Source organism: Protopterus annectens, chromosome 9.part0 (assembly GCF_019279795.1).
Source record: "Protopterus annectens isolate FY-2018-M chromosome 9.part0, PAN1.0, whole genome shotgun sequence".
Taxonomy (NCBI): Eukaryota; Metazoa; Chordata; order Ceratodontiformes; family Protopteridae; genus Protopterus; species Protopterus annectens.
The window spans coordinates 1,707,779,208-1,707,793,321 of NC_056743.1; the positions used below are offsets into that span (position 1 = coordinate 1,707,779,208).

General features: G+C 36.4%; 1 protein-coding gene across 2 annotated transcripts in view; it reads left to right on the forward strand.

Moving 5' to 3' along the window:
* Window positions 1-13,294, forward strand: part of TYK2 (tyrosine kinase 2) — a 2,798,586-nt gene extending 2,785,292 nt beyond the window's left edge. For both annotated transcript variants that reach the window (XM_044084572.1, XM_044084573.1), the window contains 2 exons: window positions 8,328-8,438; window positions 12,110-13,294. In XM_044084572.1, the coding sequence (XP_043940507.1) occupies window positions 8,328-8,438; window positions 12,110-12,247 (249 nt within the window). In that variant the 3' untranslated portion in view covers window positions 12,248-13,294. The remainder of the gene's footprint in view (window positions 1-8,327; window positions 8,439-12,109) is intronic.
* The last annotated feature ends 820 nt before the right edge of the window (window positions 13,295-14,114 follow it).

Sequence of the window (14,114 nt, forward strand, 5' to 3'; positions counted from 1 at the left end):
ATTATTATCAGCCGCGGCATATATCCCTTTTTTATTATTATCAATGACGTAGCTAAATAAATTTGTTTGTTTCAGTTATCTAGATTAGATTTGGCATTTTCATAAGCATGTGACAATCTGTATAAATGTAATGATGAGTGTAGAGGAGGCAGACCACTTCTTAAAACCAACAATAAGCACTTTCGTCTCAATATTCCAAAATTGCAGAGACTTCATCAGATACAAATTTTAAAACAGCCCAGTTTGTTTTAAACCCTGTAAGGATGACATCATATCCTGAAACAGACTTAAAAAGTTTAAAGCAACAGTATGTCCTAAAACAAAATCAGATAGCAGTATTCTAGAAGAGGAAAATAAAGATAATAGTACATTTGTGATGGAGGTTATTGACAGGGGTGGAAGATTACACTGGTATATATTTGTATTCCATCAAAAACTGCTGTTACGGCTTTTAAGAAAATTTGAGTGAGGAGAAATAGCTTTCAGCAGGGCATATTATTTGTGGGTAGGGACTGGAACTTGGGTTGCAAGAGTGGGGATGTGTCATGGGGACCTAGAAGGGAACTTTTGAGGGAGGGTAGATTTCTGAAGAAATGTACAAGAAATATTTAGTATGGAAGATTTAAATTCAGTAGTAGAGAAATGCATTTGTTTTTCTCTGACAGAATTTACTTACTTATTATTCGCCAAGGTCAAGTAACTGGGCTAGACAGGATAGAAATCATATTTCGAATTTAATTAAAACTTTTGGCATACATTCAGTTAACTGTTTCAGATCCTGAACCAATAAAAACTGAGAACGGTGCAGAATATTGAAGTAAAGATGAGACATTGGCGCTTTCCTATTTAACTGTGAAAAAGAATTTAAGAAAAAGGTAGTGGAAATGATTCATCAGGGAAGAAATAAAAGAGAGAGAGATATGGGAAAGAGTTTGCAATCAAATGTTTGAAACTCACCTTACTTTCGTCCATACGGTTGAGGGTAAATGTGTAAAAGTTTAAAATTGCAAGTGGAATTCCTGTTGCCTCCAAAATGTCAACCTGTAGCTTGCATTTGGAGTTTTGAGCATCTCATTTTACAACTGGATTGCACTACAATGGGGATTAGGAAAAGTACCCTTTTCCTCACTGTAATGCAATCTCAGAGTTAGAATATATAGTTAGCAGGGGTTGTGCGGACGCAGGTGGTCTTGCCCCCCTGCAAAACATTGGTACTACATCTCCAGATGTCCAAGTAATGTCGATAATGTTAAATTCGACATACCAACATTACCGCGTTCGCCTCTAGCCCAGCCAACATAGTGTTATGCAATTGGGAGGAGGATTATGTTTTTAACAACAGAGAATACATGCAACATATCACAGTGTATCTGCACTTTATTGATAACTTCTTTATTGTGTGGAAAGGAGACAATGTTAAATTAGAAGATTTTGCCAATTATCTGAATCAAGCCACCTGCTTCCTGCATTTCACCTCTTTCCACAGCTTCACCTCGGCAGTCTTCTTAAATATGCAAATTGCTAAAGACCTGGACCAAGGTAAAATGGACACAAATCTTTACAATAAACCTGCCAGAGTAAGCCTCCTACTACATAATAAGAGTCTCCATCCCACCAAGACAAAATATAATGTTAAGTCCCAGGGCTACAGGTTGACCAGGATCACCACGAAAATGGAAACCTTCCTTAAGAACCTAAATGATCTTGAAAATTATTTAGTTTTTTTTTTTTTTGTGATGAGGGGATATGAAAGCAATATTTTAAGGAACATTCTGGAACCTATAATTGAACTAAAAGGTATTAATACACCAGCACTTAACAGTCCTTGTAGGAGGGTTTTAAAGAAACCTATGGACAACAACTCTAAAGACAGTTGTGTCTTGACTTCTACTGTTGACTGTCACAACATCATTAATATTATTAAAGAGAACTGGGCCATAATTACTGAAAGCTCATATCCAATGGACATCCTTGGAGAAACTCCTTTTGTGTATAGGAAAGCCAGAAACATCGGGAGTTGGGTTGAAGGTAGGCCCATACCATAGGGTGCATGCACCAATATGTGTGGAGCCAGCTGTGTTTTTTGACAGCACATACAGAAGGGAGACATGTTTTTTTGCCATTATTTAAATAAACTGATTAAAACCTCCCAGGAGGTGACTGTAACTCAATGTAGGTGGCGTGCAGGGCAAACTGCAATGACAGTGAAGCATTTTATGTGGGGAAAATGCTCAACAGACTTAAAAGAAGCATTTCTGGCCATCTTTCCAAAATTAGAGCTAAGCGCAAGAATAATGCACTGGCTTGGCACCTGCAGCTTCACATAAGAGACACTGGATTTAAATTTCAAATTATTGATGGTGTGGACATTTTGGAACTGGAAGGAGACATCTCTAATCTTTTAGAAAAACGTGAACTACTGTGGCAGCTGGAATTGAACTCTTAGAAAACTGGGGCTTAATTATTATTGCTCCATAAAAAGCATACTGTAACTCAGAAAACTGCCCCACTGTTTAAAAGACAGTTAAAAGTCTGACATGGGACTGATTAATGCTGACATTATACACTGATATTGTACATGTTAATAAATATCAAGCATTGTAAATATTTTACAGTGAAAATAACTGACATTGGTGCTGTTTTCTGATACATTTACTCTTTCAAACTAAGTGCTTTCTTAGATAGGTTCATAGTTTAGTACTAGGCTAACTACCCTTGTGGACCATTTTGAGTCTAGCCAATTACCCAACATGAGAATCAAACCCTGTACCTTGTGTCTGTAAGGTAAACACCTTAACCATTATGCCAACCTCCCACCCGCACTTGAACAGATCCCCAGGGCCTTAATGCTTTATTTTTATAAATTTTCACTGAATTTCCACCTTAGCAATTATAGCTATAGTTTTCTGCCTACTTAGGTGTTCACTTGTAGGTTTATGCACATATTCATTATTATAGGTTATGTTTATACACAAAAACTTGAAGTATTTATTTGGTATGAAAGCGATCTTTGTTAAAAGTGTTTCAGTTTATAAGTTAATGTTTATTCTGATAGATGTCTAGTGGTAGATCTTTTTGTTAGCGAGTTGGTTAAGTAGTGAATAGGATTAGTAAGTTAGCCCTAATAAGCTGTTCTTATATATTTTAATTTGTCTCTAGCTTTTTAGTTTCAGTTCTAAGGTAGCACAGTCTCAGTCAGTTTATACAATGGTGTTAAGAGGGACTTAGTTAAGGGAATAAGTTTATTGCTTCTTAAAAGAACCACCCACTGTAACTGACATTGCTCCAAATAACCTGATTATATGTAAATAATGAATGTCTTTAATGCTTTTCATTATGCACAACTAGGATTTTTGCTTGTTTGTGTGTTTCAATAAAGAATATTCCATTTTTAACTCAGTTGTGGACTACCTACTATTTTCTATTTTATTTTTTTATACATATTTTACAGTTCAATTTTTATTAGGGAACTGGTGCATAACATATTTTAAGGAGTGAACTTCACTCCCTCCACACTGTGAAGTTTATTCTTTGTTTGTTTTTAACCCAGTATAGGTTACATACTGGGTTTTCTGAGACTTCAAGGGATTCCACAGATTTTTGTTTTTATAATTGTTAAAAAAATGTATACGACATAAAAATAATGAAAATGTCAGTATGGTTTGTTTTCTGTTAATGTCTGTGCATATATATTACTGTGAAAAAGTGTGGTGTAATAAAGATGTTAAAAAAGTAAACAATATAGAAAATTGACTCTGCAACAGATTAAGACTGGAACACGCCAGGGTTGCCCTTTGTCCCCTTTATTATTTAATATCTATCTTGAACCATTGTTTTTATATATTAAACAAAATGTTTATCATAATGTCCCAATAATTTATGGAACTAAAATATTAATGGCAGCTTTTGCTGATGATCTTACCATTTATTGTGCATCTCCATTATCAGATACTGAAAAATTATTGAAGGCTGTTAATGAGTTCTCAAAAGTTTCTAATTATAAAATTAACTTGAAAAAAAACAATATCTTCCCTTTAAAGACACCTAAACCCTTTTCGTTATTGCCCTTAGTGGGACAGGTATCATTTAAAGAAAATATTAAATATCTAGGTATTGAGTTCTCTACTGATAATAAAGACTTTTATAATAATAATATTAAAGCAATCTGGGAACAAATAATTTCTGGTTTTGGGAGATGGAAAAATTTACGACTGCCAATATTAGCAAAAGTTTCAATTATCAAAATGAACATATTACCACAATTACTGTATATTTTTAGGTCAGCCAATTTATTACTTTCGAAGTCGTTTTTTAAACGGATTCATAAAGAATTGGCTAAATTCATTTGAGAACCAAAGAAAACCAGGATATCTTATGATAAATTAATGACCCCAAAAAATAGAGGAGGACTGGAATTACCTAATTTTGAAATGTATTATTTAATTGTAAATTCTAATAGAATTTTAAGAATTGCCAATTATGATATAAATAATACTAAGTGGACACCACCTTGGGTAGTTCTGAATTATAAATATATTCTAAAGTTAAATATCAATCCTAAAGCGATACTTTTTTTAGGTAAGGATACATTGAAATTCTATGGGATTATTGAACACATCAAAACGAACATACTCTCGTTACATAATTTATTTCATTTATTAGATTTGGTTCAACATATGATGGTTTTTCAACCCTTTCATAAGAATCCTAATTTAAAATTGAATAATCAACTAATTGATCTCAACAAGTTTCCATTGATAGTTAATCTAACTTTGATTGATATATATAAACATCTTGACAGTTCGGCCAACCAACTAAGACAAGAACTTAACTTACCTAAAAATTATCTGGTTATTCTGAGGCAAATTAGAGAACTCACTATAAGCTATTTTAAAAGTTTTAAACTGGAAGAAGAGGCTACTAATAGATGCTCTTTGTTGTGGCAAGCTCTCCAACAGGATCTTAAATATATCACGACAGCAAATCAATTAATTAAAGAATTTCAATTTCACGATAACATTTTGTTATCAAACTACTGGGAAGAGAAAATATTACTGACAGATAGAAGTAATATGTTAAAAGCAATTGACTTGACCATCAAATCTACTTCTCTTCAAAAACTAATATATACCCAGTTGATGGTTTGGAACAATGCATACTATACACGTCTTACCCTACATAAATTTAATCTCAAAAATTCACCAACTTGTCCATACTGTAAGAATCAACCAGCTGATCTTCTTCATATGTTCTGGAGTTGTAAATGTATTTTCAAACTTTGGAATTCTCTTAAGATCCAACTTCAAAAGGTGGGTTACCAGAGTACAACGTTATCATGGAAATTTATGATTCTGCATATTCCCCCCCCCGAGAGAGATCCCTAAATCACAAATTATTATATATATTAATATTTTTCTATTAATGAAGCTTTATATAGCTTCAAATTGGTTAGACCCATCTAAAACTTCATGGCAGAACTTTAGAGTTCTAGCGACAAAACATATATTGGCTCATAAATTACTATTAAACCCACAAAATAAAAATGTTAATAATCCAAAAATTTGGGAACAGATTTTTAATATTATACTAGCATAGTATTTTCAACTTGGAAATATTAAGAATTATTTATGTGTGTGGAGAGAATTTAGTAATCAACTGTCTATTACTTGCATTTATTCTTATGCTTTTTTATATTTAACTGTATTACATGGAAGCATTCTTGTAAATATTGTATATAGAGTGTGGTTATTAGTGATATTAGTTAATGATTGATTTGTGAATATATGTTATTTTTGTTCTTATTTGTGTTTGAAAATAATATAACAATAAAGATTTATTATGGAAAAAAAAGAAAATTGACTGTGCAGATAATTAAGGCAGTTAAATACTTTTAAAAAGAAGCATTATTTTTTGACAGGTTTAGATTCAAATGTGCAGAATGGTGAGAACTGTTATGTGAAGAGTAGCAATTACTTGCTAAGAAATTTGGCAGTACCTATAAACATACTGGACTTCTTGTTTCTTGCATTGTGTTTTGGTCTTCCTTTTAGTTGGTGGGTGATGAGAGTCTGAAAAAAAGTGTTTTTTTTTAGATGCACCATGACATTTACTGGATGGGCATGACTTGAGGGTTTTGGGTGGAGTCATTACAAAATATAGTTGCCGTCTCCTCAAACAGTGTATTAGCCTCCCATTTGCTTAGTTGTAGGGTTTTAGGGGACAGAGGTAAGAAGAAGGGTTTTCCCAATTGTCTGATTAAAATGTGCTTTTTGTTGCATGTTAAAACAAGATTTGGGCTTAGATTTGTTTTAGTGTCAGTTGCTCAACATTTTGTCTGCCATGCAGATGTCCTAGTGTACTGTCGTTGCTCTCAAGCTATATAAATAGGCTGACGCCTACAACATTAAGATGCTTTCTCCTGATCTAGTATACTGATTTTTGTGCAGCATAATAAGGAAAATTGCAGTGACTAAAAGGATGTCAGGCCATACACTGAACATGGTTCCACACGCTGTTTGCAAATAAAAAAAAATTACGTTTTTTTTTTTTTTTTTTTTTTTAATCTTTTTATGTCACCTTGCCTTGCAAGTTGATTAATTAGGTTGCTTCCTTCAGTGCTCCATCCTTCTACGCTGTGCATTTTTTGTATTGTTTTTACCACTGTGTCTGATGACCATCAAGCTGCTCATCGGTCAAGGACTACCCTATCTGAGAAGGGCCATAATCCAAGTAACCAAAAGAGTGCTTTGTGTTCTTGCCTAAAATAAAAGCACACCCTAACCCAACCCTGGTGGGGACGTTAGCACTTGCATCACTGGAAGAACTGCCTGTGCCCTCTTGTACATGCATGCTTTCTTACCCTTATGTGTCACTGGCTTGGGCCAGGCATTGGCCTTCCACGTCATGAAGACTCAGCACTATCCAGCTGAAGCCCCCCCAACTGTGGGTGTGCCTATCTTCCCTAACTTCTCCAAGTGATGAGCTACTGTACAAACTTGTGCCACCTGGGCTGTGGTTAGGAATTTATCTCTGTATGTCACTGATGTAGATCCAGCTGTGGATTTTCTAGTTGGGTTGCTGAAAGCCAGCCAACAGTGGGCAGTCGTCTAGGTGGGTGGGTGTTATTTTCTTAAATCCGTAGTACAGTGGCATTGCACTGCTTGTTAGGCAGATGTACATCCCATCAGCAATATTTTGCTGCTGCTCAACCAGGTCTCTGGCAGGTAACAGTCATGTAGCAGTTGATGCAATCCTCTCCTCTCACCAAGCTCAACAGGGTGGGTAAGCCATCTTTAACCATTCAGTATCTTCTACTGGTTAGCTCCTTTATCTCCCAAAACACTGGGGTAGCCTGCTTTTCTAAAAAAAAAAAGTTATATATTTTTTTTATTTTTGGCCCCTGTTGTAGTCACTCATTAATAGGTACTTGTATAAGCGCTTCATTATGTATTTGATAGATAGTGATGAAGGTAAATTCTTCTGTGTCCACCCACCCACCCATCCATCCATCCATAACCACCCTTTTTCCATTTTTTGCACACGGGGTTGAGGTGTGACATGAGCAGTGGTCATCATCTGGAGCCAGCGTTCATGGTGGCTAGCCTTGTCACAGTTGTTCTTCCATACCACAAGCAAATGCACTCACACCTATGGCCAATTTAGAGTGTCCAGTCTTCTTGCAGCATGTCTCTGGAATGTGGGAAGAACCTGGAGCACCCAGAGAAAACCCAGGTGAAGGAGGACACACAGATTCCACACAGAAAGCAGAACTGTATTTTCCTTGTTTGTTAACTGAGTAAGCCCACTAAACTCAAGTGTCCCTTTTTAGGGGTGACCTGGAAGCAATGTCTGGGTAAATGGCTTGCTTGTAGTCATGCATTAGGAAAATGGAGTTAGAAAGAATCAAACCCTATACCCTGGACTAAGGAAACAGCTTGGTAACAGCTCAAAGCCTTAATCCTCTACACTAACTGGCAGTCAAACATTAACAAGACAGTTAATTTCTAATAGTGTTCATCTTTCTAGACTGTAGTCCCAGGATTGTTTTATACCAAAGGAAATATTCTGACTTCGAATGAAAAGAAGGGTGATTGACAAAGTGCTGCAGGCTGTTTCTGCAGTAAAGGGCCATTAGCAGTGCTTTTGTGAAAAGCAAGACATTAGTTAAGCTACATGAAAACACAGACATGAGATGTAGTACATGCCAGCTTTGTCAAAAGCATTTAATATGGTGAATTTTGTGTTTGATGATTTTGCAATAGGCGTTTGACTGTGGCTTAGGCCTTTTTTTTTGCTAATGTTTTGTTTTTCTCTTACTTGTGTTACAGAAATTTATTGAAATGATTGGCTCAACTCAGGGTCAAATGACTGTGGTGAGACTTATTGAATTGCTAGAGAGAGGGCATCGTTTGCCACGCCCAAAGGACTGCCCAGTGGAGGTAAGGACTGACTCATCATTGTTTGTGTTTTGTTTTATGCATACTATGTTTTCATAAGCAACTTGATTGACTGGTTGTGCTGAGCAGGAGTTTGAAAAATTTGTAGTCCACACTGTAGGGTGAGATAAGAGTAACTATTTCTTCAACCATTTTAAGTATTCTTAAAAACTGGCGCAAGGTTAAGCTATTTTATTTTGTTGTTAACAAATACTATGTACATTATTAGGGTGTATGTTCATGATACCTATGAAAAAAAATGTTTCTTTTTGGCATATTAGATATTGTTTCATTTGTGTGCAGATTAACAGTGTTAGCAACCATGTAGTGCTACCTAATCATGTTTACTTTGTCAGAATAACATAGGGGAGCCAACTAAAGGAGATGTTTTGAGAGAACAAGTTTGCAGTGTGTTTGTGGGTTAATTTAGGATATTTTGCTGGACTTTATATTTCTGGAGACTATATATATATATATATATATATATATATATATATATATATATATATATGAACTTGAACAGTTATTGAGTTATCTTCATGCTCATGAACCTTTCTGGAGAAATGAAACCAAGATTCTTTGAAGTAGCTACCTTTAATTATCTGTTTTTTGGGATATGCTGACCAGTCTTTCACCCATATTGTTGGTTTGTGACTCCTTTCCTCACATTTTGTTTTTATTTAACATTTGTTTACCGGGAAAGTCCAACGTAGAAAGAAGCCAATTTTCAGCTGAGGCCCAGGGAGAAATTCTCCATATGCATGTCTTTGTTAAGTGGAAAGAAACCGGAGTACCCAGTGAATATCCACATGAACGCAGGGAGGACATGCAGACTCCACATAGAAGACACTACAGCCGAGAATCGAACCTGACTACCTCTTGCTGTGAGACGACAACTCTACCTCTGCGCCGTCTGTTGTCACAAAGAGCTAGCAAAGTGGAGGTAGAAGGAATCAAACCCTGTACCCTGGGTACAGAATGCCTTGCCCATGCAAAACAAGTGTTTTTTGTTTTGTTTTAATGGATTTTTTTATGATTTGAGAAGTTATCTGGATTTTGCCAACTATATGAGTTCAGATGATGTGCGCATTTGGTTACTGAGAATGTGTGTGTAGCTAGGTAGATATAGTTATATATGTATATATGTGCACAGATACACACCCTCAAATTTGGAGAGAGTGCAGTATGGTGCATTGTTCTATAGGGCAAAGTGCTTAGTAGCCTGGGAAAGTTTAGATTGTGAAACACTCCTAATAATTTGACCCTAGTTTTAGGAGTTACATAGGAACAGCCCATTTCTACAGATCTAGCATTATAGTAAGTATATCATTTTTTATCATATAGCAACAAAATAGGCAGTGCTTGGAAGCTGTCTCTCTGTACTTTGGATAAGAATCAGCTGCTTTCTCCATGTTTGAGAGTCTGAAGAGGTAATTTAAGGGGGAAAAAAGTGGTGTCATTCCTGGTCTCCCCCTTTACTCTGACTGTTTGACGTCCTCAAGGATGTAACCTGCCATGGGCGAAGCTGCTTCTTCCATAATACCAATAGATATTTCTGTTTTTTTTTTTTTTTAAGTCTAATCATCATGTAAAACACAATTCGTCAAACTCTTCAGTACCACATACTGCAACCTGTTTACATCCATAAAGCAAAATGACAGAGTTACAATGTACAAGTCAAGCTAAGACACATCAAAGGCTGCTTGAATACCTGAATCTTGAATCACAGCCAAGAGTGATTTCATGCATGGCTCATGCATGGCTCCTTGTCCCTGACAGAAGCCCATAGAAGGGGCTAAAAATTGCCTAAGAGTGTCCCTTCAGTCCCATGTAAGTTGACCACAAGTTTTCATCACTATATATTTTTTTTATTGTTAGCATTTATCCCCAGTTGCTTTGTAACCTCTCCTACTCTTATTTAAACCTTTCACCCCCTGTGGAATGACAGTCAACCATGGGAGGCCATTGTGCAGGTAGTAATCGTTTTTTTTTTTTTTTTTTTTCTTATTTAATCCTAGCTCCTCCCCAAGCAGCTAATTTGCATTCTTATAAATGTGAGAGATTGTAGCAATTTTTTTCTGTGGGAAGCATGTCTTTGCACATGTCTCATGAGTGCCAGATACACACATCCTAGCCTCTCTGCTACATGCCATGCATATTTCTATCCCATAGATACTGGTATTGCAGTGACCTAGACCACCGCCCTCCTTCCAAGGTAGACAAGCTGATTTTGGCCACTCAGTGCCATCTTCCTTTTCCTGGCTCATCTAGAAGCCAGTCCACCAAGGTATCTCAGTTGTAGTGTCAGAGTTTCATCCCTTTATGTTACAGAGACAGGGATTATATGGCTTCTTATTTTTAGCTAAATGCTCCTAAGGATATTCAAAAATGTATAAACCTTTTAGAAAACAAACAGAGCTAGGCTACCATGGAGAAACATGTATTAACTAATAAAACTGCATAAAAACAGCACAGATATAGAAACAGGGATAAGCACTTTTAACTCATGGAGCCTTCATCATATCTGAGCTCTGCTTCTTTTCTAAATATTTTTGTTTGGTTGAGCAGCCTTTAGTGATCTGGAGTTTATATATTTCTACAGTTCCACTATTTTTCTACAAGTCTGTAAATCTGCCCAGGACAAGCCAGAGGTGCCTAAGTGGTTAAGTGAATTTCCCCAGCTGATGAGTTCCATAGGTTAAGTTACAATAGGAAAAAGGGTTACTGATCTTTAAAATCACCAGTAACCCACCATCAACCCCCTTTTTCCATTTTTCATGTGGTCAGGGTATCATGTCATTTGTTGCCACCTGTCTTGATTCAGAGCCATTCTCCTACCTTCTTTGAAAGTCAGTTGATTAAATTCCATAGTGTGCCTTGACATCAGAGGTGTAGTGAGTGTGGGACAAAGAGGGCCATTGCCCTGGGTGTAAATTTATATGGGTCTCGACCAGCAGATGCTGATTGGTCTTAAACATAATATTAGCATTCAGAAATCAATGCCAGTTTTGCATTTGCAGTCATAAATGAAACACTTTAACACTCTGTGACATAAACTGTAGCAACTGTTTATTAGAATTGTGTCAACATAAGAGTTTTGCATCTCAACTCTGGAGCACAAGTGTAAATGGATAAGAACGGATCTATAAGGAGCCTGGCTAATGGACCTTTTTTGCGGGGGGGGGCTCTTCATTGATGGGTGGCACCAGATCAAGGTACAGCACTGAGCTCCAGAACAGCTAGGTATACCTCTGCTGGTCATCCCTTACTTTGCCGTGTTTTGAAGCTTGAAAACATTGTTTTGCATCTTTTTTCTTCTGTAGGGTTTATTGCTGCAATATGTGTTACGTCTTAATACCTTCTTTTTTACCTTGTTATTATGGGTATGAATGTAACATTTCTTAACTGTTAATTTTAAAGCATCTGTTCAGAAGTTGGGTTTGAGATCCATTCCATGTTTGCAGGATCATTCCCTTGTATCACTCATTTGTATTCTTCAGAGCAGTCAGACCTGTCTGACCTACAGCCTTAAATATCAAGTAGGGTCTGTTGAAACTAACATGTACTTTAAACAATTTTTTCCTTGTAAGTACAGTGTGAAACAATGTGTTTGTAGTTTATCATTCTGAATGAAGGAAGTAACAACTCATGTTTCTTATCTTCTTTCTCTGCAGATTTATACATTGATGAAAAGTTGTTGGGAGAATGAAGCTTTCTGTCGGCCTAAGTTTCAGAACCTCATTCCACTACTGAAGTCCTTGTATAACAGGTTTCAGCCTGTCTGTGCTCCTCCTGTGGTCAGTGTATGTTAGGACATCCAGCACTACTCGGTTTCCATTCGTACCTTATTCTTATTGGCTAACAGAGTGAGGACCATGTATCTGAACATGCACAGGCTGCGTCAGTGGTAGCAGAGCTACCAAAAACTTGGTTAATTTTGTCAAATTACAGTTGTTTCTCTGGCTGCTATGCTAAATTTGAGCCAAGTAAATCTGAATGTAATTATGGACAGTACAAACTTGGAGCAGAACGTGCAGATCTTTTACCTTTTTGAGAGAACCATTCATTACTAAAGGGAATGATGAAAAGATTGTCCCTTGTAGACATCTGAACAACAGAACTGCTGCTAATGGAAGAGTGTAGGATTTTTAAAATCCCTGTTTCTTGACAAGTATTAACTCTTGAAGCGTTTTGTACAGTGCTGCTTCAGTCCTTCCAAAGAAAACGGTTACTTTGTCATGTGCGAATATCTTTTGTATATCGTCCAGCAGTGATAGTTGTTTGAAACGTGGTGGTAGCAGCCATCTTGGAACTTTTTAAATTTTCCAGTCCAGTTAAACGTTTCGGTGTAGTTTGCCAAATTTGATTGTGGAAATCACACACTGGAGTTTTGGCTTGATGAGAGTTCTTTCTTAAAACTGCCTCAAGTCATTAATTTTCCATGAAAAGAAACATCTTGGCATTGACTTTGAAGATAATTGCCGATTTTAATATAGTGTAATATGCCTTACAGTGATAAAACTGCACATTACTTTAGACTCCTTCAGTGCTGTTTCATTTTGGGGCAGCACTATTTTCTGTTATTACAGTGCTTAATAATTGTAAAAATGTAAAATAAAATTGGGATAGTTTGGTGCCAGTGCCTTGTCCTGCAGCATTTACAGTTGACCAAGAAGGAACCTTGTACCTGTGAACTTTGAAGGAAAGTTTTTCATTTAAACGAGTTGGCACATGCATTTAAAATGGTTGTACAGAAAAAAAGCATTATAATGTTCACTTTTTTGTATTTTATTTTTTATTGTTTGTTATTCATGTCATTTTTGTTAAATATTTCTGACCTTTAAAGCATCTTTAGACCTGTAGCTCAGGTGTCTGCAGTCAGTTTTACTTTTTGGCACCTGGCAGCACAGCATGCACATGTTGCTTCATTTGATGATACTAGTAACTGTAAATGGTGTGTGACCATAGCCAGCAATAGTACTGTGTGTGTTTTTTTTTTGTTTCTTTTGTTACTGATGTCAACAGTTGTGTGTGGTTTGTTTTGGTGCTTGCATGAGCTACTTCACAAGTGAAAAGGGCTTAGTCTGAGTATCTGAATCACTTTCTGAATTGTATACCACACAGACAGTACCATCCTTCAAGGAAATCTGATGCCTGAAAAAGATATGCCATACTAGCAGCATAGCTGTTTAATTTTTACAGCAACTTTAATAGACGTTGCACAGCTTGGTACCATGGCACTTGAAGAGTGAATTAATCTTACTTCTAGGAGTGTCATTGTAATAGTCAAACATTACTTTTCAGTTTACTTTCAGCTGAGCTGTGTTTGTCCATCTGTTTTTCCACCCATATGCCTCCATACCTGCAAAGAATAATTTCAGACGTATGTCAACAAAGGTACTGATGTAGTTGTAGGCAGCTTCTTGCAAAATAGCACCACCATGCAGGCTTTTCAGTTCTCTTTACATGAGACACTGCTGATCAAACAGATGTGAGTCAAACAATATTTTGTGGTGTAGTAGTCATGCAGGTAACTATGCTATGTCCACTTTTTGATGATTTTGTGCTTATGGTGGACAGACTCTCCACAAAGATTACCCAACTTGTTGCTTATTTTGTGTTGAGCCTAACCACAGATTAATCCTGCTGTGTTGAAATTTTTTTTTTAAACACCCTGTC